The 27,654-nt window shown below is 42.6% G+C and overlaps 1 protein-coding gene across 1 annotated transcript in view; it reads right to left on the reverse strand.

The window, feature by feature from the left end:
• The window catches only part of LOC112218090 (opsin-5-like), a 32,147-nt gene extending 4,945 nt beyond the window's left edge, over window positions 1-27,202 (reverse strand). The window contains exons 1-3 of the mRNA XM_024378686.2: window positions 27,054-27,202; window positions 2,525-2,644; window positions 994-1,164 (exon numbers count right to left, since the gene is read on the reverse strand). Coding sequence (XP_024234454.1) covers window positions 994-1,164; window positions 2,525-2,644; window positions 27,054-27,186 — 424 coding nt within the window. The 5' untranslated portion in view covers window positions 27,187-27,202. The remainder of the gene's footprint in view (window positions 1-993; window positions 1,165-2,524; window positions 2,645-27,053) is intronic.
• Between the last annotated feature and the right edge of the window lie 452 nt (window positions 27,203-27,654).

Consider the following 27,654-nt stretch of genomic DNA (forward strand, 5'->3'; position numbering starts at 1 on the left):
TTAAGTCACGAGATCCTGAGGCCCATTGTCGTGCCATTCATCCGCCATCACGTCATGTGATCTGCACACAATTCATGGAAGCTGAAAATGTCCCAGATCTTCCATGGCCTGCATACACACCAGACATGTCCACCACTGAGCCTGTTTGGGATGCTCTGGATCGACATGCACAACACCGTGTTCCAGTTTCCGCCAATAACCCGCAACTTCGCACAGCCATTGAAGAGGAGTGGGACAACATTCCACAGGCCACAATCAACTCTATGCAATGAAGATGTGTCTCGCTGCATGAGGCAAATGGTCACACCAGATACTGACTGGTTTTCTGATCCACGCCCCTAGCTTTTTTTTAAAGGTATCTGTGACCAACAGATGCATATCTGTATTCCCAGTCATGTGAAATCCATAGATTAGGGCCTAATGAATTTAGTTCAATTGACTGATTTCCTTATATGAACTGTAACTAAATTGTTGTATGTGGCATGTTTATTTTTGTTCAGTGTAGTTAGGTAAAGAGTTAACGAATAGCTATCCAGACTATCTACATTGACCACACATTTTTTTACCCATCACATACGCTGCTGCTACTGTTTAAGATCTGTCACTTTATTCCTAGTTTTTTTGTACATATCTACCTCAATCACCCCGTACCCCTGCACTTCGACTCGGTACTGGTACCCTGTGTACATAGCCATGTTATCATTACTCATTGTGTACTTATTATTACTTATTTTATTATATGTTTTACTTTTCTATCATTTCTATATTTTCTTTCTCTCTGCATTATTGGGAAGGACCCATAAGTAAGCATTTCACAGTTAGTCATTTATTTGTTAGAGGATATTCTTTTGCTAATTCTTTGCTGCACTGAAGTGATCTTCAGTGCAGCCCTACGGACACCATTGAAAACCGAATGCGACCCGTGGGGGGCAAAATGTAGTTTGACACCCCTGCTGTAAACCAAACACAAACTGAGAACATAGCCCACTGTACCGTATCTGAGGTGGCAGATCTTGAGGTATCTGTCTAGGCTGACTACGGTCATGGTGATGAGGCTGCCGACACCGAAGAAGAAGCCAGCCCAGCCATAGAAACGACAGCCCTCCCAGCCAAACAGCCAGCGGTGGGAGAAACTGGACGCCACAAAGAACGGCTTCCCTGTGACTTCAAGACCAAACACACACAGTTGTTAACCACCTCAAATGATCCGTGTGTGCTGTAAAGACATGAGAATATATAGTATACATGTACAGTAACATAGTAATGTAGGCCTTAAAATGCATGAGAATTCCAATGAAAAACCATCCTCTTCATCTACTTCACATAACAGAAGTGCTGTTTCTTCAAAACTCACAATGATAACAGATGCAGTAAAGTTACAATCCTGAGGCATAGCATGGGACAGAAGAGGTGATCATAAATGGTGTTTATATCGTGTGAGGAGAAAGTGGCATCCTCACCGGTCTGATGCCACAGAGGTTCAGAGAGCACAGTTATGACCCTGTTTCTATATACATGTTGACGTACACACACTGCACTCTCCACCAACCCCCGTAGTTAATAAAATACTCTTTCTATCACTTTATGACTCCTACAGTATTACGGTAAAATGGCTACGAAATATTCTGGCCCTCTTTTCATTTGGACCTCCAACATCTGAGTGACATTCCCAAGATGCAGGCAAAGCTGGCAGACACAAATAGATCATGCTTGTTGTCTGCTGTGGACGTTGGCCCAAGTCCTAGAGAGCAATGCAGGCGTCTCATACAGAGAGACATAGTTGGCCCAGAGACCAAGAAATAAACAGATAAACAAGTGAGCATCTCGTGGTTGTATGAGACACAGAGAGAGCTGGCCAGAGATTGTTCTGAGACTGAGACATACTGTTGTGAATTCTGCTTCTGGCTGGGTCACAGGGACTCTTTGAGAAAGTAGGATATTCTCAGATAAAGGGGATTTTTAAAACAACATTTCTTAACTGAGATGACTGCTTGCAGTGGAACTAAACCTCTTGTACATCAAAGGCCTGGTCTATCGATATATTGTGATCAACATGCCAGGTAGAGTCATATTAGAGGTGAGTTCTTTTTACGTGATGGTGTTCCTCTAATATCCAAACGATGGCGATAAAGGACTAATTCCAGATTAAGCCACAATTTAGCATATTTCAGGGTGAGTTACCAAACATGCCTAAAAAGTTATGACTTTAAAGCAACTCAGTGATTTTCTTTCACTCACTCACTCACTCACTCACTCACTCACTCACTCACTCACTCACTCACTCACTCACTCACTCACTCATTATATTCCACCACTTCATCTTCTTCCAACCATGACAACCATTCCCATGTGTCAGGATGTACAGTACATGAGCAAATGTTAATGCAGCGCTACCATTGTTCATATACATGCTGTTCTGAATTGAAATACACAGACTACACAGGACTAATCCACCATACACTGTTCTGTACAGAAACACACTGTACACGGACATACTGTATGAAGAGACTGCGGAATGGTTTACCTGATATGCAAAAGTCAAATATGGCTAAGTTGACTGTCATGAGCTCAGGCGGCCTTAGCTTTGTCTTGCGTTTGATGGTCATGTATATAACATAGCCATTTCCTATGGCTGACATGATCCCTGCAGAGAAAACAGAGGACAAGAGGAAGACATGACAAGTTGTAAAATGCAACATGACACGGTGTACCTACAGGTTAGTCAATTTACATACTTAGGCCTATGGCATAATTGGTTTAATTATAATACTATAATATAATATTATTTTAAAGGGGCAATCTGCAGTTGCTACGTCCATTTTTTGACGTATAAATGAATGATATGTACATATTGATTTTTGAAGAATATAACTTATAAATGCCTCATGATCTTAGTTTAACTGTCGTACCCCCATTAGAACCCAAAATATAAGCTATTTTATTTTACTCGCTAATATCCAATCTCTGGATAATAAAATTGATGAGCTCAAGGCGAGAGTTGCTTTTCAGAGAGACATCAGGGATTGTAACATGCTCAGATTCACGGAAACATGGCTCTCTCGAGATATACTGTCTGACTCTGTAAAGCCAGTCTCTCTGTACATCGCGCTGACAGGAACAAACATCTCTCCGGGAAGCAGAAGGGTGGAGGTATGTTTTATGATTAACGTCTTATGGTGTAACTATGATAGCATACAGGAACTCAAGTCCTTCTGTTCACCTAACCTAGAATATCTCACAATCAAATGGCGACCGTACTATCTCCCAAAATCATTTTTGTCAATAATAGCCACAACAGTCTATACCCCCCTCCCCCAAGCGGATACCACGGAGGTCCACAAAGAACTTCACTGGACTTTATGCACACTGAAAACCACATATCCTGAGGCTGCATTTATTGTAGCTGGGGATTTGAACAAAGCAAGGAAGAGGTTCCCGAAATTCTATCATCATATTGATTGTTGTACTCGCGCTGCTAAAACCCTCAACCATTGCTATACTACCTTCCAGAATGCATATAAGGCCCTCCATTCGGCAAATCGGACCACAATGCCATCTTGCTCCTCCCCTCCTATAGGCAGAAACTCAAACAGGAAGCACCCGTGGTGAGGTCCATTCAACGCTGGTCTGACCAATCAGAATCCACGCTTCAAGATTGTTTTGATCACGCAGACTGGAATATGTTCAGAGTAGCTTCAGAAAATAATATCGACACATATACCGATATGGTGAATGAGTTTATCAGGAAGTTCAACAGCATAGTGCCCTCAAAGCTCATCACTAAGCTAAGGACCCTGGGACTAAACACCTCCCTCTGCAACTGGATCCTGGACTTACTGACTGGCCGCCCCCAGGTGGTAAGGGTAGGTAACTACACATTCTTGGTCCCCTTCTGTACTCCCTGTTCACTCATGACTGCATGGCCAAGCATGACTCCAACACCATCATTAAGTTTGCTGATGACACAACAGTGGTAGGCCTATTCACTGACAACGATGAGACATATTACCTCAATTACCTTGACTAACTGGTGCCCCTGCACATTGACTCTGTATTGACTCTCTATTTTACTGCTGCTCTTATTTATTTGTTACATTTATTTTTTACTTTACATGTATTTTTCTTAAAACAGCAGTGTTGGTTAAGGGCTTGTAAGTAAACATTTCACTTTAAGCTCTACACCTGTTGTATTCGGCACATGTGACAAATAAAAATTGATTTGATTTGATATGCTTGCTTGGCAGAGTGTCACTCTTCCATAGAAACACTGTGCATGTATTGACTGCAATGACTGCCAATTTAATTAATCTGGTTTTGCTACCAATATTAACTGGTAGAACAGTCATCTCCAAGAAGAATAAGGGAAGGATCTAGTGGTAAAGTCATATTAGTGACCTGTGATAAGATCTGAATAATTCTTCCCAATAATTGCCTAGTTCAGGGCAGGACAAAAACATATGCAAAAGTGTGCCCACCCCCGTTTTACAAGGCCCATACACATTCACAATGGTAATGGTCTCAGTATTAATAAAACCCTGAATGATCACAAACCTACCTCCTTTGTCTTTAATCTTAGATTGAAGCTGAAAGAGGCATTGCTTATTAATGAGAATGGCCAACCCTCTTGCCCGAGACATGAAAGATGAATAGTACACTTGACCCACCCACTCTCTTTTCAGTTTATCATGCTCAGTCAGTCAGGCGTGTCTCCGGAAGAAGAGCTATATCAACCTTATGTTGCTTTAGATAATTCAGAATGCGTTTGCGCTTGACTGGGCATTTAGTACCCCTAATGTTAGTTATCATAAATGTAAGAAATAGGGAATATAAGAAATAGGGAAAGAGATGCAAATAAAATTGTGTTGAGCATGTACAATTTGTACAAAATGAAAGTATAATATAGTCAACATCTTGTGGGCTAATACCCTGACCCTACCACAAACCCACCCATCCCCCTCCCCAACTGAGGGAGTTAAAAACCCATACCCCTAGACACTAGTCTTTAAGCTAGATGTATCTGCTATGCATAGCATCGCCCAAATTAGGTAAATTCTAAATTATATGTACAAGTTAGCACATAAAAGTGCATTGACTGTTCACTGTAATATGAAAATGTTGTCAGTCGAGTCACAAAATACAATTTCAATCAAAGCAGAAAACGTCATCAACAATAATGACGGGATTATTTAGCCCCACATGACCATGTCAACAACAACAAAACGGAAGAAACCCCAGAGGATTCATTCATGGTCATTAGCAACACCTACCGGCACACCCAAATGTCAACGAATCATCATTCCCCAAGGCACCCTGAAATCTGTGCCGCAAGGTGACAAAAGTGTTGACCACAAACGCACCCAAACACCACAGGAAAAAAAAGTTATCAAGCTACGATGAATAAATGAAAACCTTTACCAGATGAGAACTATCATCCTTCAAATATGAAATAGAGATAATTAGTTAAACAATCACCATCATTCTGAGGTCACATTTTGGCAAGAACAGCTCAAATAAGCAAAGAGAAATGACAGTCCATCATTACTTTAAGACATGAAGGTCAATCAATGTGGAAAATTTCAAGAACTTTTAAAGTTTCTTCAAGTGCAGTTGCAAAAACTATCAAGCTGAAACTGTCTGTCATGAGGACCGCCACAGTTAAGGAAGACCCAGAGCTGCTGCAGAGGATAAGTTCATTAGAGATACCAGTCTTAGAAATCAGCAATTAACTGCACCTCAGATTGCAGCCCAAATAAATACTTCACGGGGTTCAAGTAACAGACACATCTCTACATCAAGGAGACTGTGGGAATCAGGCCTTCATGGTCAAATTGCTGCAAAGAAACCACTACTAAAGGACACCAATAAGAAGAAGAGACTTGCTTGGGCCACGAAACACGAGCAATGGACATTAGACCGGCGGAAATCTGTCCTTTAGTCTGATGAGTCCAAATTTGAGATTTTTGGTTACAACCGCCGTGACTTTGTGAGACGCAGAGTAGGTGAATGGATGATGTCTGCATGTGTGGTTCCCACCGAGAAGCATGGAGGAGGAGGTGTCATGGTGTGGGGGTGCTTTGCTGGTGACACTGTCAGTGATTTATTTAGAATTTAAGGCATACTTAACCAGCATTGCTACCACAGCATTCTGCAGTGTTACGCCATCCTATCTGGTTTGCGCTTAGTGGGACTATCATTTGTTTTTCAACAGGACAATGACCCAAAACACACCTCCAGGCTGTGTAAGGGCTATTTGACCAAGAAGGAGAGAGATGGAGTGCTGCATCAGATGACGTGGCCTCCACAATCACCCGACCTCAACCCAATTGAGATAGTTTGGATGAGTCAGACCGCACAGTGAAGGAAAATCAGCCAACAAGTGCTCAGCATGTGGGAACTCCTTCAAGACAATTGGAAAATAATTCCAGGTGAAGCTGGTTGAGAGAATAGCAAGAGTATGCAAAGCTGTCATCAAGGCAAAGGGTGGCTACTTTGAAGAATCTAAAATATATTTAAATGTTTTTAACACTTGGTTACTACAAAATTCCATCTGTTATTTTATTATTTTGATGTCTTCACTATTCTTGTACAATGTAGAAAATAGTAAAAATAAAGAAAAACCCTTGAATGAGTAGGTGTGTCCAAACCTTTGACTGGTACTGTACATACATACACAATGTTAAAGCTATCATCTAGCTGGCAATTAGGCGGTCAGTCACATATTAGTGCCAGCTGGTGTGCAGCTTATCCCTGCCTCAGTATCACTAACGCTAGCATACATCTCTAGCAATAAACAAACTAGCAAACATTAGTAGCTAAAATTCCCTGAAGTAATATAAACAACATAGTTAGGCTTGAAACCCAGTGAAAAGCCACATAGCTATTCAACCAAACCTGACTGGACCTCTATGCGTAAAATAAAAGTATACAGAAAAAATGTAACAATCTGGCACAGTGTGGCTATAGCTATAGTCACACCCTTGTAAACTTAGCGAGCTGGCTTAATAGCGCAGCCAACATTAGCTATGATCCAACGTTACCTCTCCAGTCATCATCAAGCTAGCCATCTAGCCAGCCAACCCTGCCAGCCAGTCGATCACATAAGTCATTTCATGGTATCCTCATGTTTCACTAGTGACGGGCCACCCCCAGGTGGTAAGGGTAGATAACAACACTGAATCCAAGTTCAAAAGACAGTTCCTCATGATGTAGTAGGAGTGAACAAGTCAGGGAGTTCTTTCCTCATGTATGTTTCAGCTGTCTTCACAGCGTCAAATGTGCACTCATCATTCTTGGTTTCGATCCACAAAGTCACCGGGTAGCGCAGGCCATATGCCAAGCCAGCCTGCCGCAGAAGCCTCTTCAGTGGGGAGAAAGCCATCCTCCTCTTGTGTAGTATGGGAGAAATATCAGGAAATATCATGATTCTGGCATCTCCGTACTTGAGCTCTCCCTTTGCTCGGACAGCAGAGAGGATGCGGACATCGCCCTGGTACCGTAGAAATGTATTGACAAATGCCCTGGGTGCAACCTGGCCAGGCAGCCGCCTCCGTAGCGTGCGATGGGCCCTCTCGATTTCCAGTGGGTACGCGGAAGAGGGTAAATCCAGAATTTGGGGAATTAATTCCTGTAGAAAAGAGATGGTGTCTCTTCCCTCCACAGCCTCAAATTTGAGCGCTTTTGTACATTTTTGTAATAATCAAATTTCTCCTTGAGTTTAGAAATGGTGTCTCCTAACTTCTTGTACTTCTGGTCCACGTCCTCGCAGATGTCCAGGATGGGAGCCTGGTGACTTTCACCTTTGTGACTCACCTTTGTGACTTTCTGGTCTTCGTGGAGTTTATCGACCAGCACATCAATCATGATGAGGCGTTCAGAAAGTGTCTCTTGGATTTTTGTTATACTCTTGTCCATCTCCATTCTGAACCATGCTGGTGCTTCTTCCGAGCTAGCATCCGTCGAGGCCGAAAAGGGCTGTAAGAGGGGGGCACTTTTCCATGCCTCGTCTGTGGCTTTGCAAAAATAGATGTTTTAACTTCCAACTCACTATAAATGAACAGGTAAACTGTGTCAAAATGCCTTAAAGGTTTTCTAAAGTTCGAGGACGCTAGGTTAGGCTCTTGTAGGAGCTTCGCTGTTGCCGGAAGTCTGCACATGCAACCTTAATAGGCTTTCCATTGATACTGATCAATAGATCATTGTTATTCACAAACATGTATTTGTCTGTCAATACTGACGTCAGTGTGCTGCTAACAGTTTTGCTTCCTCTACGTCCTTGTTCCCTTACTGGGCTTGAACCAGTGGCAGCAATTACAGACGCAAGTCTTTTGGGGTACGACGCTACAAGCTTGGCACACCTGTATTTGGGGAGTTTCTCCCATTCTTCTCTGCAGATCCTGTCAAGCGCTGTCAGGTTGGGTGGGGAGCGTCGCTGCACAGCTATTTTCAAGTCTCTCCAGTGATGTTTGATCGGGTTCAAGTCTGGGCTCTGGCTGGGCCACTCAAGGACATTCAGAGACTTGTCCCGAAGCCACTCCTGCTTTGTCTTGGCTGTGTGCTTCGGGTCGTTGTCCTGTTGAAAGGTGAAGCTTCGCCCCAGCCTGAGGTCCTAAGTGCTCTGGAACACGTTTTCACCAAGGATCTCTCTGTACTTTGCTCTATTAATCTTTCCCTCGATCCTGACTAGTCTCCCAGTCACTGCCGCTGAAAAACATCCCACAGCATGATGCTTCCAAAACAATACTTCACATTAGGGATGGTATTGGTCAGGTGATAAGCAGTGCCTGGTTGTCTCCCGACGTAACGATTGGCATTCAGGCCAAAGAGTTTAATCTTGGTTTCATCAGACCAGAGAATCGTGTTTCTCATGGTCTGAGAGTCCTTTGGGTGCCTTTTGGCAACCTCCAAGCAGGCTGTCATGTGCCTTTTACTGAGGAGTGGCTTCCGTCTGGTCACTCTACCATAAAGGCCTGATTGGTAGAGTGCTGCAGAGATGGTTGTCCTTCTGGAAAGTTCTCCCATCTCCACAGAGGAACTCTAGAGCTCTGCCAGAGTGACCATTGGGTTCTTAGTCACCTCCCTGACCAAGGCCCTTCTCCCCCGATTGCTCAATTTGGCAAGGCGGCCAGCTCTAAAAAGAGTCTTGGTGGTTCCAAACTTCATCCATTTAAGAATGATGGAGGCCACTGTGTTCTTGGGAACCTTCAATGCTGCAGAAATTCCTTCAATCTCATGGCTTGGTTTTTGCTTTGACATGCACTGTCAACTGTGGGACCTTATATAGACCAGGCGTGTGCCTTTCCTAATCATGTCCAATCAATTGAATTTACCACAAGTGGACTCCAATGAAGTTGTAGAAACTTCTCAAGGATGATCAATGGAAGCAGGATGCACCGGAGCTCAATTTTGAGTCTCATAGCAAAGGGTCTGAATGCTTATGTGAATGCTGTTATGTACCTGTAGCACTAACAACTGTTTATCTTATTGTATAAAATAGATCCCACGGATTGTAAACCATGATCCACTGTTGTGTGTACAAGTCCATTGAAACACCCATGAATAGAAGACAAAGAGACACGTCATGTTTGGGTAGACAGACACGATCCTCTGCTCTATTCTATGATATGTGATATGAGCGTATACACTGTAAAGCAGGGTTCCCCAAACTCCCCTGGGTGCATGTTTTGTTTTTGCCCTAGCACTACACAGCTGATTCAAATAATCACAGCTTGACGATGAGCTGGTTATTAGGGCAAAAACCACGTGCGCCTGGGGGGGGGGGGGAGGACCGAGTATGGGAAACCCTGCTATAAAGTGAAGGCTCTCTAGTGCTCATTCTCTGGTGAGATTTTCCATTCACTCTGGACTTCATCAGCTGAATGACCCTGGTTTTACACACAAAGCAAGTTATTGAGAGAAATTTAGGAGGGGAAAAATGAATTATCTATTGCATTCCAATTCTATCATATGATAAACAGATTAGAGAAAAACTAAACAAATGGGTTACACAGTTTATTTTTTCAGTTATCGAAGGCACAGGATATGGACAGAACATCAGGGAGTAACCACATTTGATCTATTTAATTTAACTCTGTGTCTAGCTTAAGGGTTAAATGGAAAATGTTAGAATGGCTGCACACATTTGTTTGTGCCATGCAATATCAATGTGACCACGAGATGTTTGACTTTTGTGATTAATTTATACCAAAGCAGAAAAGTAAAGAAAACAGGCAAAGAAACATGCAAGAGAACAGTACACTGTCCTTCTCTCAGCACATATCAAAGCTGCAGGCTGAAGTTATATCTCGACTTGGTTACCTCTATTGTAATCTCTCTTCTTTCACCCCAGCTGCCAAATTAACCCTGATTCAGATGACTATCCTACCCATGATAGTAGAGGTCGACCGATTAATCGGAATGGCCATTTAATTAGGGCCGATTTGGAAATCGGTATTTTGGGACACCAATTTGGCCGATTTCTTTTATTTATTTATTTTTTTATACACCTTTATTTAACTAGGCAAGTCAGTTAAGAACACATTCTTATTTTCAATGACGGCCTAGGAACGGTGGGTTAACTGCCTCGTTCAGGGGAAGAATGACAGATTTTTACCTTGTCAGCTTGGGGGATTCAATCTGGCAACCTTACGGTTAACTAGTCCAACGCTCTAACCACCTGCCTTACATTACACTCCACGAGGAGCCTGCCTGTTACGCGAATGCAGCAAGAAGCCAAGGTAAGTTGCTAGCTAGCATTAAACTTATCTTATAAAAAACAATCAATCAATCAATCATAATCACATAAACTACACATGGTTGATGATATTACTAGTTTATCTAGCGTGTCCTGCATTGCATATAATCGATGCAGTGCATATTCGCGAAAAAGGACTGTCGTTGCTCCAACGTATACCTAACCATAAACACCAATGCCTTTCTTAAAATCAATACACAGAAGTATATATTTTTAAACCTGCATATTTAGCAAAAAAGATCCAGGTTAGCAGGCAATATTAACCAGGTGAAATTGTGTCACTTCTCTTGCGTTCATTGCACGCAGAGTCAGGGCATATGGGATAATAATAAACGTTTTGTTTTCAAAATGATAGTTTCTGGAATCGACCATATTAATGACCAAAGGCTCGTATTGCTGTGTGTTATTATGTTATAATTAAGTCTATGATTTGATAATTGATAGAGCAGTCTGACTGAGCGATGGTAGGCAGCAGCAGGCTCGTAAGCATTCATTCAAACAGCACTTTCGTGTATTTGCCAGCAGCTCTTCGCTGTGCTTCAAGCATTGCGCTGTTTATGACTTAAAGCCTATCAACTCCCGAGATTAGGCTGGTGTAACCGATGTGAAATGGCTAGCTAGTTAGCGCACTAATAGCATTTCAAACGTCACTCGCTCTGAGACTTGGAGTTGTTGTTCACCTTGCTCTGCATGGGTAACGCTGCTTCGAGGGTGGCTGTTGTCGATGTGTTCCTGGTTCGAGCCCAGGTAGGAGCGAGGAGAGGGACGGAAGCTATACTGTTACACTGGCAATATTAAAGTGCCTATAAGAACATCCAATAGTCAAATGTATATGAAATACAAATCGTATAGTGAGAAATTGTCCTATAAATACTATATTAACTACAACCTTAAACCTATATTGAATTCTCATGTTAAAAGGAACCACCATCTTTCATATGTTCTCATGTTCTGAGCAAGGAACTTAAACGTTAGCTTTTTTACATGGCACATATTGCACTTTTACTTTCTTCTCCAACACTTTGTTTTTGCATTATTTAAACCAAATTGAACATGTTTCATTATTTACTTGAGGCTAAATTGATTTGATTGATGTATTATATTAAGTTAAAATAAGTGTTCATTCAGTATTGTTGTAATTGTCATTAATAAAAATAAATCAAACAAATCGGCCAATTAATCGGGATCGGTTTTTTGGTCCTCCAATAATCGGTATCGACGGTGAAAAATCATAATCGGTCGACCTCTACATGATAGATTATGGAGACATCATTTTAGATCGGCAGGTAAGAGTGCTCTCGAGCGGCTAGGTGTTCTTTACCATTCGGCCATCAGATTTGCCACCAATGCTCCTTAGAGGTCACATCACTGAACTCTATACTCCTGTGTAAACTGGTCATCTCTGTATACCCGTCGCAAGACCCACTGGTTGACGCTTATTTATAAAAACCTGCTTAGGCCTCACTCCCCCCTATCTGAGATATCTACTGCAGCCCTCATACTCCACATACAACACCCGTTCTGCTAGTCACATTCTGTTAAAGGTCCCCAAAGCACACACATCCCTGGGACGTTCCTCTTTTCAGTTTGCTGCAGTTAGTGACTGAAACGAGCTGCAACAAACACTCAAACTGGACAGTTTTATCTCAATCTCTTCATTCAAAGACTCAATCATGGACACTATTACTGACAGGTGTGGCTACTTTGCGTGATGTATTGTTGTCTCTACCTTCTTGCCTTTTGTGCTGTTGTCTGTGCCCAATAATGTTTGTACCATGTTTTGTGCTGCTACCATGTTGTGTTGCTACTATGTTGTTGTCATGTTGTGTTGCTACTATGTTGTTGTCATGTTGTGTTGCTACCATGATGTGTTGTCATGTGTTGCTGCCTTGCCATGTTGTTGTCTTAGGTCTCTCTTTATGTAGTGTTGTATTGTCTCTCTTGTCGTGTTTTGTCCTATAAGACCTCTTGCCTTTTGGTACGCCGTCATTGTAAATAAGAATTTGTTCTTAACTGACTTGCCCAGTTAAATAAAGGTAAAATGTAAAAAATAAAATAAAAATTAAATGAAGAACCAATACAACTTCACACAATACCATTTGGAGAACCTTTAGCAAACAGAGGAATGGTCTGAATGACCTGAACCTGTTTGGTGGGACTGTGAGGTCACCAAGAAATGCCAAGCAGACCTGAAGTTGTATGTAATTTATATCTTGAATGTCCTTGTACACAGCAACTCATCACTTTAATGTCAAAGCATCTCCTGTCTCTCTGTTAGACACTTTAGCATGAATTGGATGTCCCTGTTCACTGCTGCCTGCCTCTTTTCCCATCACCACCTTCCAGACTCTGCTCAGTACACCTAAGTACACACATCTGTGGAGGTTAGCAAGGGGCCTCAATGTGGAAGTTACCTCTGCCTGTTGTTTATTGTGTGCCAATTTCAGGTCAGAGACCTTAGGGGGCCTACCATCCTACCATACATCCATGCCATGGTGAGCAGGGGGCCTACCATCCTACCATACATCCATGCCATGGTGAGCAGGGAGCCTACCATCCTACCTTACATCCATGCCATGGTGAGCAGGGGGCCTACCATTCTACCTTACATCCATGCCATGGTGAGCAGGGGGCCTACCATCCTACCATCATCCATGCCATGGTGAGCCATTCTACATCCATGCCATGGTGAGCAGGGGGCCTACCATTCTACCTTACATCCATGCCATGGTGAGCAGGGGGCCTACCATTCTACCTTACATCCATGCCATGGTGAGCAGGGGGCCTACAATCCTACCTTACATCCATGCCATGGTGAGCAGGGGGTGAGCCCTACCATTCTACCTTACATCCATGCCATGGTGAGCAGGGGGCCTACCATTCTACCATACATCCATGCCATGATGAGCAGGGGGCCTACCATTCTACCTTACATCCATGCCATGGTGAGCAGGGGGCCTACCATCCTACCTTACATCCATGCTATGGTGAGCACTGGGCCTATCATCCTACCTTAGTAATACATTCTTATTGATTCAGGTGTTTGTCATGTTCCTATGGACTGTGTTTGTATAGTCTTACAGTAAAATAAACCAACATGGAGTATTACCATATCAACAGAAACACACATTTGGGATCTCAATGGGGGAATTAAAGCAGAGTTTGAAGTTGTGAAAACAACAGATTCCAGCTAAACCGAACCCATGAAAGCATTGTTTATAAACTCAGCAAAAAAGAAACATCCCTTTTTCAGGACCCTGTCTTTCAAAGATAATTCGTAAAAATTCAAATAACTTCACAGATCTTCATTGTAAAGGGTTTAAACACTGTTTCCCATGCTTGTTCAATGAACCATAAACAATCAATGAACATGCACCTGTGGAACACTAACAGCTTACAGACGGTAGGCAATTGAGGTCACAGTTATGAAAACTTAGGATACTAAAGAAGCCTTTCTACTGACTTTGAAAAACACCAAAAGAAAGATGCCCAGGGTCCCTGTTCATCTGCGTGAACGTGCCTTAGGCATGCTGCAAGGAGGCATGAGGACTGCAGATGTAGCCAGGGCCATAAATTGCAATGTCCGTACTGTGAGATGCCTAAGACAGCGCTACAGGGAGACAGGACAGACAGCTGATCGTCCTCCAGTGGCAGACCACGTGTGTAACAACACCTGCACAGGATCGGTACATCCGAACATCACACCTGCGGGACAGGTACAGGATGGCAACAACAACTGCCTGAGTTACACCAGGAACGCACAATCCCTCCATCAGTTCCCAGACTGTCCGCAATAGGCTGAGAGAGGCTGGACTGAGGGCTTGTAGGCCTGTCCTCACCAGACATCACCGGCAACAACGTCGCCTATGGGCACAAACGCACTGTCGCTGGACCAGACAGGACTGACAAAAAGTGCTCTTCACTGACGAGTCAAGGTTTTGTCTCACCCGGGGTGATGGTCAAATTTGCGTTTATCGTCGAAGGAATGAGTGTTACACCGATGCCTGTACTCTGGTGCGGGATCGATTTGGAGGTAGAGGGTCCGTCATGGTCTGGGGCGGTGTGTCACATCATCGGACTGAGCTTGTTGTCACTGCAGGCAATCTCAATGCTGTGCGTTACAGGGAAGACATCCTTCTCCCTCATGTGGTACCCTTCCTGAAGGCTCATCCCTCCAGCATGACAATAACACCAGCCATACTGCTCGTTCTGTGCATGATTTCCTGCAAGACAGGAATGTCAGTGTTCTGCCATAGCCAGCGATGAGCCCGGATCTCAATCCCATTGAGCACGTCTGGGACCTGTTGGACCGGAGGGTGAGGGCTAGGGCCATTCCCCCCAGAAATGTCCGGTAACTTGCAGGTGCCTTGGTGGAAGAGTGGGGTAACATCTCACTGCAAGAACTGGAAAATCTGGTGCAGTCCATGAGGAGGAGATGCACTGCAGTACTTAATACAGCTGGTGGCCACACCAGATACTGACTGCTACATTTGATTTTGACCCTCCCCCCCTTTGTTCAGGGACACATTATTACATTTCTGTTAGTCACATGTCTGTGGACCTTGTTCAGTTTATGTCTCAGTTGTTGAATCTTGTTATGTTCATACAAATATTTACACGTTAAGTTTGCTGAAAATAAACGCATTTGACATTGAGAGGACATTTCTTTTGTTGCTGAGTTTATATGCTGAAAACCACACCAAAGATACGCGAATCGATCAAGTTAATCCTAAATGCCTTTGTTAACCTATAGAGTGTGGTCGTTGAATAGGCAGACTCCACAGTATCCAAATAGCCAACAGATGCGCCATTCAGAACAAATACACAGTAAGAGGATTAGTCCTATTTTCTTATGATCTCCTATTCCATAGAGATGCCTAACACACATTAAAATCAGTCAATCGTTTGGGGTAATTTATGGCATTGCTAGTGGTAGTACTGTTTCTAGCGGGAGAGACTGAGGTGTTTATAGTATGTTCTTGTACAACTGGGCTTATTAGCTAGCATCATTAGCATAGTCAAAGTCAACCAACACAGCTGTAAAGAGAGTGCAGACCAGGGATGGGGATGGTACAGTCCCTCGGAGCAAGTAATGGAGTAGACAGGTGTAGGACTTATGGGTGTTAGGGAGTGAGAGATGGAGGGAGGGAGTGGGAGAGAGACATGGGATTCATGAGACTCAGGAGCTCAGAGGGATAAGCCCCAAATGCCGTTCTCACTGAAAAGCCGCATCAAAATACATGAGACCCCGGCATGAAGCATCTTCACCGTCCGTCGGTTCATTAGGTCAGGGCAGCAGTTATACAGGGCATTGTAGAGTTTGCAAATGGCTCAGCAAAGTATAAACAAAAAATTAGTCGGTATGAACATTTCTGTGAACACACACAAGGCAGTTGTTGTGGCAAGAAAAGATTTGTGACAGGTGTGCAGCCTGAAGTAAAGAAATAAGTAATCTGACATCCAGGAATAGAAAACCCTGTTTCCCTACTGACTGCAAGTGATGTTGAATATGACGGTGAGCATATTAAAGAGACAGAGATTGCATAACTGTATCTATGCATAAATTAATCTATTGATTCCTGTATCTATTCAATCAATTTGAGTCATGGATACAAATCGACCTAATTTTCGAACATTGCTACGGGCACAGCCAAATAACACAAGTAATGGATTCGACTTCCGCTTTACTTCCGTACTTCAGCGCGCCGATGACAAACTTGCTGGAGTAAACTATTTGAAGGAGTCCATTTATAGAGTAAAAAATTCAAGTAAACAAGTATAAGTGTATAAGTGTAATTTTACATTTATTTCGTTCAAGTTAGCTAACGTTACCTTCTAGTAGTTCTGTTGTGATACAAAGAGATAGATACGAGGACTCATCTTTAGATCTTTGCTATTATAGCATCCGTGACAGCATGGACAGCACCATTGAGGCTACAACCCTAAGGAATCTCTACACAGTTGACTACTATGACTAATTTAAAATGGTGGAAATATGGTGGAAGCCCTCAATGGCGCTGCCCATTGGCCACTCGAGGCCTCTATCATTCTCTATGGTTGTGTCAGCATTAAGGGCCTTCCACCAAGCCAATAACTATACTATAACGATTTTTAAAAACTATAACTATAAAACGATGGTGAGCGTCCACACTAGAGGAAAGTGTATCATTCTACAGTCCTACACCTGTCAATCAACTGATCACTGCATCCTACTGCATGCTGCCTATTAATATGGTGGTAACACAAGACCATTCAGTGATTTCAGGGTGTCATTGTCACAGTGACAACTGCAAATAATACTTAAATGTTCATGTAGACATAATGAAAAATAATATATTAACTCATATTTAAATGTTGCAATTCAACAACAAACCCTGTTTAGCCTGCAGATATTTTACAGCATGTCATTGCCTCGTTGCTCATGTGGTTTGCAAGTCATTTCCATTTTTCAAATGGTTGTCAATTCCTATGGGTCTTATTTTTCACTGTGCTCATCTCTCTGTCTGTCCTGTTCAACTATTTACAATGCATCCGTGCAACAATGTTATCATAATCGGCCAAAAGTGATCACACCAATGCAATTTCTCTCCTCAACATTCCCAGACAGATAATATGGCCTATGCTGTAGGCCTGTTTTAAGCCTGCTTCTTTCCCCAGGGCTGTTAGGCCTAGTATAGAAATATGATCAAAATAAATGTCCTATAGCTTTCGCAGCCTAAAGCTTTACCTGGGATTTCAAGAGAAGAGGCCTTATGCTGAGAGACTTGCGCAGCCTTTAGCCTATTGTGCACAGAAACTGCTGGAAGAGAGAGACTAATGATGTTAAGCCAACGTAAGAAGCTAAATATTAGGGCTATACAGAGGTGTAAAGTAGCCAAGAAATATACTTTGAAGTACTACTTAAATCTGTACTTTACTTTACTATTCACATTTTTTTACAACTTTTAATTTACTCCACTACATTCCTAAAGAAAATATGTACTTTTTACTCCCATACCTTTTCACTGACACCCACAAGTATTCTTTACATTACGAATTCAATTCACGCACTTATCAATATAATGCGTTGTCATCCTCGGACTCACTAAACACAAGTGAGTGTGCTCCTTGCTGTCTGCACAAAAAAGAAAATCTTGCTGTCTGGTTTGCGTAATATAAGGACTTTGATGTGTAGAATTTACTTTGACTTTTGACTTTTACTCAAGTATGACAATTGAGTACCTTTTCCACCACTGTACTTAAGAACATTTAAAACCAGATACTTTTAGACTTTTACGCAAGTAGTATTTTACTGGGTGAATTTCACTTTTACTTGAGTCATTTACTATTACCTATTATTAGGTATCTTTACTTTTACTTAAATATAACATCTGAGTACTTTTTCCACCACTGGGGCTATAGACTAAATATTTACCTGTCAAAGTGCAAGAAAACAAAGTTAACAGATGATGAAATGGCAGATCTTTGCTTTACTCTAGACTGCGCTCTAGATCCAGTCAATTCACACAGCTTAAGGAAAAAAAGTTATCAGATAAGGAAATCATAGGTAGGCCTAGTCTACATTATGTGCACTGCCAAAGCTGCGATGAGTCCCTGGGCATGCAGCTTGAAAAGCTACCCTATTGATTATGTTTTTTAGGGACAATATATGTATCCTACCTAAGCTACAACAGCCAAATGTAATGTTAATATTGTTTTCAAGAGTACTAAACTGTAGTCTAGGCTGTCAACTGCAGTAAATAGCTTATCGATCAAAACGCCTGGTATTTTGAATAGTGTGGATGGACCACCAGATGGCAGGCTGTTCCCACAGACAGTAGCCCAGCTCGGCATGTGAGTCCAGGTGATCAGAGGCAATTAAGCACAGCTGACGGTACTAATGAACGATTCTCTTTCCCCTACAAGAGCGAGGAAGGGAGAAAGAAAAGAGCGTTTGCTTCTACAAAGGAGAGGACGTACCTGTCGGAAAGGAGAAGAAGGGGACACACCACCTCTAGGGAATGTTCACCACGGATCTGGACAACCACCCGAAGGGAGCTCTCCACGGACGGATCGTGAAGGCGGTGACACACCTGTGATTTATGTTATAGTTTAAAGATACTCATCTTGTGTTCCTTGTTCTTGTGAAGATATGTTTTCCTTGGGATATCATCCTTGATTGTGTTTGAGAAGGGTAACAAATACCTCAATAGAGGACTTTGTTCAATTAAGATCTTGCTCCTGACTCGTTTATTCCACCTTTCCACTTTAGAGCAACCTCCAAGTACTTCGTCCGCTCACAATAAATATTCATTTTGAAATGACTGCATACATTTTTGAAATTGTTTGAAAGTTCCTTGAATGTTTTGGTACATCTACTGGAGAGCTTTGTCTACACCTAGTCAGCATCATTCACAACCTTTTAAGCCTTAGCCCCACCCATCTCTTTAAGGATTCACATGTGTCGACCATGTGCTAAACACAGTAAGGTACAGAAGTATAGTAAATAATTCAAGACTAAAAGTGGTTTAAGTAGTGACCTACTATAAGGAAACTCCAGGTAAAAATGTTATCTAGTCCTTGGCCTATATCCTAATCTGACAAAGTGTCCAGATAAAAATATTGTATTAGATGATGGGTCATGTGAAAGAAATGCTTTAAACACCCCCCAACCACATCTAGCTAAGTGGATTGGTCACTATTGTCTAGAAATACAATAGATGGCTGTAATCACCCCTAGACACACCTGGCACAATTTTATGGGTCATGTAATTATTCTCTTGTGGAGGCTTTTGTTTAGACAGGTAGCTAGCTAGCTGAACAATTAACCATAATCCCCAGTCATAGCTACAGTAAAAATGTATTATCATAGCTAGCCACTGCATGAAAGTATGAATTTGCAGGTAGCTGATGAGCTAACATTAGTCTATAACTCACAATGCAAATGGCTTTCTGAGATACTAATAATATTACTACACAGATATTTCAGCTAGAGAGCCAGCAAGCTAATGTTCGCTAGACTGCAAACAATGCACTTAACTTGCAATGAAAACTTTCCGAGAAAACAGAAAAATGTAGCTAGATCCTTACCCGTAAAGATGGATGAACGCTTCATGGCAACGTATCTTTTCTGTTTGTTTTGTAACTAGCTACAGCTTATTTGGGCTGTTGTGTCAGTCACTCCTGTTCACACTGACCGTGTGCAGAAAGTAGCCCATCACAACTTTTTCCCACTGATCTTTGTCGATAGTGCCTGAAATTCTGGCCATTAATGATGTAGAAAGCAGTAGCAACACTTTTGCAGTTCTCCTTGGCTAACGTTAGATCTTTGAAAAAAGCTGCGGTAGCAAGGATTATCTACACATACTGAGCACCTCTGATTCTGAAGGGTTGGGTTAAATGCGGAAGACACATTTCAGTTGAAGGCATTCCGTTGTCCACCATTCCCCTTTTTCATGTTATAGACAGAAGCGTGCTACATGGCAGACCAATCCAAACCCAGCCCATCCATTATCTCAGCTAATCATGATTAGCAGGAAGGTACCTGTCTTTTCCGTGGCTAAACAAACTAGGCTCGTAATTTAACATATTTGTATTTACAGATGGCTACACGTTTGTTATTAAGGCACATGAAATGTTGATCTCAAATAAATGTTAATGCCTCTCCTGTGAGGTAGTGATGTACGACATACGCCTAGTTTCTTGAAACGGGTCATCTATCTAATGCTGTCTGGTCATAAAGAGGACATTGTTAATAATTGACCAATAATAATGGTCTAGTGTTGAGCTAAACTGAGTGAGCACAACTGTGAATGGTCCTGGCACTCTAAAAAAAGTGTCAAGGGAAGCCAGTTTGGATTTGGCTTCATTGCTCTCACATCGCATCAAGAGAATTACATAATTGACAGAAACAACTTGAATTGCTGCATCTCATTGTGTTTTTTTATTAAGGGAGCTAGCTAGCTAAAATTTGCCCTTTTGTAAATTAGCCATGGATGGAGATAGGGATTTGGACTTTACTTAATTCTCCGTACTGGCCAATGATTACAACGTCGATTCTGTTCCAACCATAAATTAGTACATTGTGCCCCTGGACGAAGAGGATGTAAGTTCAATTTGTAGCTAGATGTAGAAGGCTAATGTTAACTAGCTAACGTTGCCCATGAAAGGAAGTTAGGCTAGTGGGCATGCATTTTAGCCAGGTAGCGTAGGACAACAAAAAATAGAAGTGTGTACTGTATGACAGGGTCCTAGACTGTTTCGTCAACATGAAACAGAGGAGGATGGCATTCGCAATTCTCTACAAGTAGGGTGAGTCAACATGTTTTTTCTACTTGCACGAACGTGCACACACACATGTTGGCGCCGAAGAACATGGCTGACGTTTTACATTCTCCCAACCAATTGTGCTATTTTGTTAGTTTTTTGCTTTTTGTGTAACTATTTTTTAAACTTATTGTGTACATAATGTTTCTGCTACCATCTCTTATGACCGAAAATAAATTCTGGACATCAGAACAGCGATTACTCACCACGGACTGGAAGAAACCTTTTTCCTTTAACGAGTCCGACGAGAAGGATATCCTGCTTTCACTGGAACAGGCAAAGATCCCTGCCTTTTGCGTGAAGAAAATATGCAGGAAAAGGGGCCGCAGATCGGGTAGCCTTCTGAGAATCCGTGGGCGAGCGAGTAAACTCCCACTGCCATCCGTCCTTCTTGCTAACTTGCAATCATTGGAAAATAAAATTGATGACCTACAATTAAGATTATCCTACCAACGGGACATTAAAAACTATAATATCTTATGTTTCACCGAGACGTTCCTGAACAACGATACGGACAATATAGAGCTAGGGGGATTTTCCATGCACCGGCAGAACAGAGATGCTACCTCTGGTAAGACGAGGGGTGGGGGTGTGTGTCTATTTGTCAATAATAGCTGGTGCGCGATGTCTAACATTAAAGAACTCTCAAGGTATTGCTCGCCTGAGGTAGAGTACCTTGTGATAAGCTACAAAGAGTTCTCATCTATATTATTCGTAGCCGTCTATTTACTACCACAGAATGAAGCTGGCACCAAGACCGCTCTGAACCAACTCTATAAGGCCATAAGCAAAAAAGAAAATGCTCACCCAGAAGTGTCGCTTCTAGTGGCCGGGGACGTTATTGCAGGCAAACTTAAATCAGGCAAACCACATTTTTACCAGCATGTCACATGTGCAACCAGAGGGAAAAAAATCATAGACCATCTTTACTCCACACACAGAGATGCATACAAAGCTCTCCCCTGCCCTCCATTTGGCAAATCTGATCATAATTCTATCCTCCTGATTCCTGTTTACAAGCAAAAACTAAAGCAGGAAGTACCAGTGACTCGCTCAATACGGAAGAGGTCAGATGACGCGGATGCTACACTACAGGACTGTTTTTCTAGCACAGATAAGAATATTCATCCAATGGCATTGAGGAGTACACCACCTCAGTCATTGGCTTCATCAATAAGTGCATCGACGACGTCGTCCCCACAGTGACTGTACGTACACATCCCAACCAGAAGCCATGGATTACTGGCAACATCCGCATCGAGTTAAAGGCTAGAGCTGCCGCTTTCAAGGAGTGGGAGACTAATCTGGACGCTTATAAGAAATCCCACTATGCCCTCAGACGAACCATCAAACAAGCAAAGCGTCAATACAGGATTAAGATTGAATCCTACTACACCGGCTCTGACGCTCGTCAGATGTGATAGGGCTTGAAAACTATTACAGACTACAAAGGGAAACCCAGACGCGAGCTGCCCAGTGACGCGAGCCTATCAGACGAGCTAAATGCTTTTTATGCTCGCTTCAAGGCAAGCAACACTGAAGCATGCACGAGAGCACCAGCTGTTCTGGATGACTGTGTGATAACACTCTCGGTAGCCGATGTGAACAAAACCTTTAAACAGGTCAACATTCACAAAGCCGCTGGCCCAGACGGATTACCAGGACATGTACTCAAAGTATGCACGTACCAACTGTCAAGTGTCTTCACTGGCATTTTCAACCTCTCCCTGACCAAGTCTGTAATACCTACATGTTTCAAGCAGACCACAATAGTCCCTGTGCCCAAGGAAGCTAAGGTAACCTGCCTAAATGATTACCGTCCCATGGCACTCACGTCGGTAGCCATGAAGTGCTTTGAAAGGCTGGTCATGGCTCACATCAACAGCATCCTCCCGGACACCCTAGACCCCCTCCAATTCGCATACCGCCCCAACAGATCCACAGATGACGCAATCTCAATCGCACTCCACACTGCCCTTTCTCACCTGCACAAAAGGAACACCAATGTGAGAATGCTGTTCATTGACTACAGCTTAGCATTCAACACCATATTGCCCATGAAGCTCATCACTAAGTTAAGAATTAAGAACTCTGGGACTAAACACCTCCCTCTGCAACTGGATCCTGGACTTCCTGACGGGTCGCCCCCAGGTGGTAAGAGTGGGCCACAACATGTCTGCCATGATGATCCTTACCAGGAGTGTGTAATTAGTCCCCTCCTGTACTCCCTGTTCCCTCCTGTACTCCCTCTTCCTCAATGTGAGCAAGACAAAGGAGCTGATTGTGGACTACATGAAAAGGCGGGCCGAACAGGCCCCCACTAACATCGACGGGGCTGTAGTGGAGCGGTTCGAGAGTTTCAAGTTCCTTGGTGTCCACATCACCAACCAACTATCATGGTCCAAACATACCAAGACAGTCGTGAAGAGGGCACGACAAAACCTTTCCCCCCTCAGGAGACTGAAAAGATTTGGCATGGGTTCTCAGATCCTCAAACGGTTCTACAGCTGCAGCATCAAGAGCATCCTGACCGGTTGCATCACCGCCTGGTATGGCAACTGCTCGGCATCTGACCGTAAGGCGCTACAGAGTGTAGTGCACACTGGGCCAAGCTTCCGGCCATCCAGGACCTATATAATAGGCGGTGTCAGACGAAAGCCCATAAAATTGTCAGAGACTCCAGTCACCCAAGTTATAGACTGTTTTTTCTGTTACTGCACGGCAAGCGGTGCCGAAGCGCCAAGTCTAGGACCAAAAGGCTCCTCAACAGCTTCTACCCCCAAGCCCCAAACTGAACAATTAATAAAATCGACTCCGGACAATTTACATTTGCCTCTTCCCCTCCCTTTTGTACACTGCTGCTATTCGTTGTTTATTATCTATGCATTGTCACTTCACCCCTACTTACATGTACAAATTACCTCAACTAACCTGTACCCCTGCACACTGACTCGGTACCGGTGTCCCCTGTATATAGCCTCTTCTTATTGTGTTACTTTTTAAAATATTTTTTTTACTTGGTAAATATTTTCTTAACTTCTTGAACTGCACTGTTAGTTAAGGGCTTGTAAGTAAGCATTTCATGGTAATGTCTACACTTGTTGTATTAGGTGCATGTGACAGTATTATTTGATTTAACACACACACACACACACACACACAGATAAATCAGAACCATGGACAGCCACATCATATTTAGCTTACGTTAATTGGACTAAATAGTTTTTTGTATGTTTTAGTTGTCACAGTATTAGACTAAGCATAGGTGATTTGATTATGTTGAAATGACAGCTCCTGTTCTCTTTGCGACTTGCGGTAACTCATTGTGGTTCGAAATCAATAGTTGTTTAGTTGTCAGAAAATGTCAAACATTAATTTGCTTAACAATGCTGCAGGTCATGTAACCGTTATGTTACATGCAATATGCTTTCTAGACTTCACAAGACAGAGGTTGATCTCCGGTTTTGTGATGAAACGAAGGTGTGGTTGAATTTATTCTGCCACTGTGTCTTCTTATTGTCTCGGCCTTGGGCCAAATGTCACGGTCGCAAGACCTATGAACTAACAGGTTATAGAGCAAACAACTCCCGAGTGGCGCAGTGGTCTAAGGCACTACATCTCAGTGCTAGTGGCGTCACTACAGACCCTGGTTTGATTCCAGGCTGTATCAAAACCAGCCGTCATTGGGTGTCCCATAGGGCGGTGGACCAGCGTTGTCCGGGATAGAGTTTGGCTGGGGTAGGCCGTCATTGTAAATAAGAATTTGTTCTTAACTGACTTGCTTAGTTAAATAAAAGTTGTATATGTGTGTACATGGATATTTTTTCTAGCGTGGCTTCCCCAGTGATTTTACCCATGCACCGCTACTGGTATTTTGACAGGATGTATCAGCTAACAGAATAATGCTATTGCAGGGATTTCTAGTGGCGCGCATATGAGTTATGATAATGCACAAGCACAGAGGAATTTGTCTCCATAGTTTCCTCATTTGGCTTCCGTGTTTTAAAAGCATGCAGAAATAAGGTGGATGCGGCAGAAAACCCCAACAGTAAAAAGATGAATTAATATTTTTCCATACAGTAGCTAAAGCAATGTCTACATTTAAAATGCATTTTCAAAGTAGGATGTATTCAGCTTTGATGTTGAGCAAACATCACACCATATTACAGTATAGTGCAGTCTGGCTTCTGAACAGCCTCTAACAGGAGTCTCCTATGCTCCGTGCAGTCTGGCTTCTGAACAGCCTCTAACAGGAGTCTCCTATGCTCCGTGCAGTCTGGCTTTTGAACAGCCTCTAACAGGAGTCTCCTATGCTCCGTGCAGTCTGGCTTCTGAACAGCCTCTAACAGGAGTCTCCTATGCTCCGTGCAGTCTGGCTTTTGAACAGCCTCTAACAGGAGTCTCCTATGCTCCGTGCAGTCTGGCTTTTGAACAGCCTCTAACAGGAGTCTCCTATGCTCCGTGCAGTCTGGCTTCTGAACAGCCTCTAACAGGAGTCTCCTATGCCCCTTGCAGTCTGGCTTCTGAACAGCCTCTAACAGGAGTCTCCTATGCCCCTTGCAGTCTGGCTTCTGAACAGCCTCTAACAGGAATCTCCTATGTCCCGTACAGTCTGGCAGACCAAATTGTGGCCTTTACAACTCAGTAGCCCATAGTCAACATGTCTGGAGGCTGTCATAGATCAGTTTGTGTACAGTATGTCCTGTAACTGTGTTAATTAGCATGAACATTCAAACCTTTCTTGATGTGATAGGAAATTATAATTAATTTGACCTGTTAATAGACTAACCATTAACATCACCATTTGTGTGATACATTGCTGTCAACATTTCATTTGAAACGTTTTAGTTGGCTTCGAAGAAGAGGGTTTCCAAGGCAACCTAGCCAACCTAGACAACTTAGCCAACAAAATAACCTGTAATTACTACTGTACCCTTTAGAGGAGAAACCACAGTGGTTTCCAGTGTGGAGTCTGTCTGTATATAAGGAGACGGGCATCTCTTTCTAACTGCTTGTTGTTAACTGCTGACACACAGCCACCTCTTGAGTATTCTTTTAAAGTCCCTTCCATGTCAATGTGCCACATAGCTGATAATAGCAGGTTATACAGTATATGTATGTATATTGTATCCACTTTCTCTGTTAAGTAGGCAACACCTACAGTACTCCTCATGTTGTCCACGTAACATCTCCATTTGGTCCACACAAAAATTGATAGATGAGGAGAGGTGTATGTTTATAAATTAAACTTTCTATCGTCTTTGAAAAGGTGCATTGAGTGATGGAAAAGTGTGTGGAATCATTACAACCAGATTATTGCTATCAATTGAAGCAAAGCTGAAAAGCTACTGAATATAGGATCTTCTACATTCGAAAAGAAAATAACCTTTTCAAATACATTCTGAATCTACAATGTCTTACAGACATAGGCAGTGCTTGACTTGGACTGAAATAGGTGCCGGTACTCATTTTGGGTGCCGGTACTGTTTATATCTAGGTGCAGGAGCTCCAGAATATTTTATCCTATATTCTATAGGAGGAAGAGGAGCTTAAGCAGTATTCAGCTCTGGTGAGCTCCTGCCCAAGTCAAGCACTGGATGTAGGATCTTAATTTGAGCCAGTCTCTTAGCAGGAAAATTTGAATTATTATGTGGATTACAATGAATGGACATTTTTGTAGTGGTTGATACATTTTTCATAAAGGAAAATCAAGTGGAAATTGTAAAACTTTCGAAGCCTTTTTAAACCTCAAATACACTACAAGTTTAAAATGGAAAGATGTCCTGCAACAGGGTGATCAAATTAAGATCCTACATTGGTACACAATGGAAAACTTTGATGAATCACAATTGATTGCAAACATAATCGAATCAGAATGGCTCTCCTTGAGGTGAAGACTGGTTAGGCTATGTCTCAAGGAAGATGAGGATATCAGTGAGTCTATTGATGAGTCTACGTCCCTATGCAGTCTACATTCCTGTACTTTATTGACACTTACCTATGATGCAGATGTAGAAAGCAGCCACGATGTCGGCCTCCTTGGACAGCTTGGAGGCGAAAGGGTCGCCCGCCAGGAGGTAATGGGGGACATAATCGGGGCGAGCTGGGGTGTCATTTCCTATCAGAGCCATGATTAGGAGTGTCAGCAGCTTCCTGGGGAGCCAAAAGAAACAGCAGTAACACACCTGATTACTAACTCACATTCTATTACTGCATTTGTCTTGAATTATCAGTCTGTACCCCCATGATGTTCAGTGCTGTATATTGCCTCTAATGGAAGACAGCGATAAGAGAGAGAATTGAATCAAACACTTGGCCATGAAGAATAAATCCCAGATTAGTCACCATGGGGTTCATTCTAGTTTCCTGCCTCCTGTCCTTGGCTATCTCTCCCTTCACACACTGCACCATCTCACCTAGGGTGACCACATGTCCCGCATTTGATCAACAAATTCAAACAACAAAAAAAGGTTGATTTGTTCCATATTTCAGTCTGACATTCCAGCAAAGAGGAAGAGGCAAAACCTGTCCAAAATAAGCCCAATGCATTTTTACTGTCTTATGGACCTAAGCTGGTCGACTGCCTTCCCGCCTTTGGG

The sequence above is a fragment of the Oncorhynchus tshawytscha genome, linkage group LG18, assembly GCF_018296145.1.
Source record: "Oncorhynchus tshawytscha isolate Ot180627B linkage group LG18, Otsh_v2.0, whole genome shotgun sequence".
Taxonomy (NCBI): domain Eukaryota; kingdom Metazoa; phylum Chordata; class Actinopteri; order Salmoniformes; family Salmonidae; genus Oncorhynchus; species Oncorhynchus tshawytscha.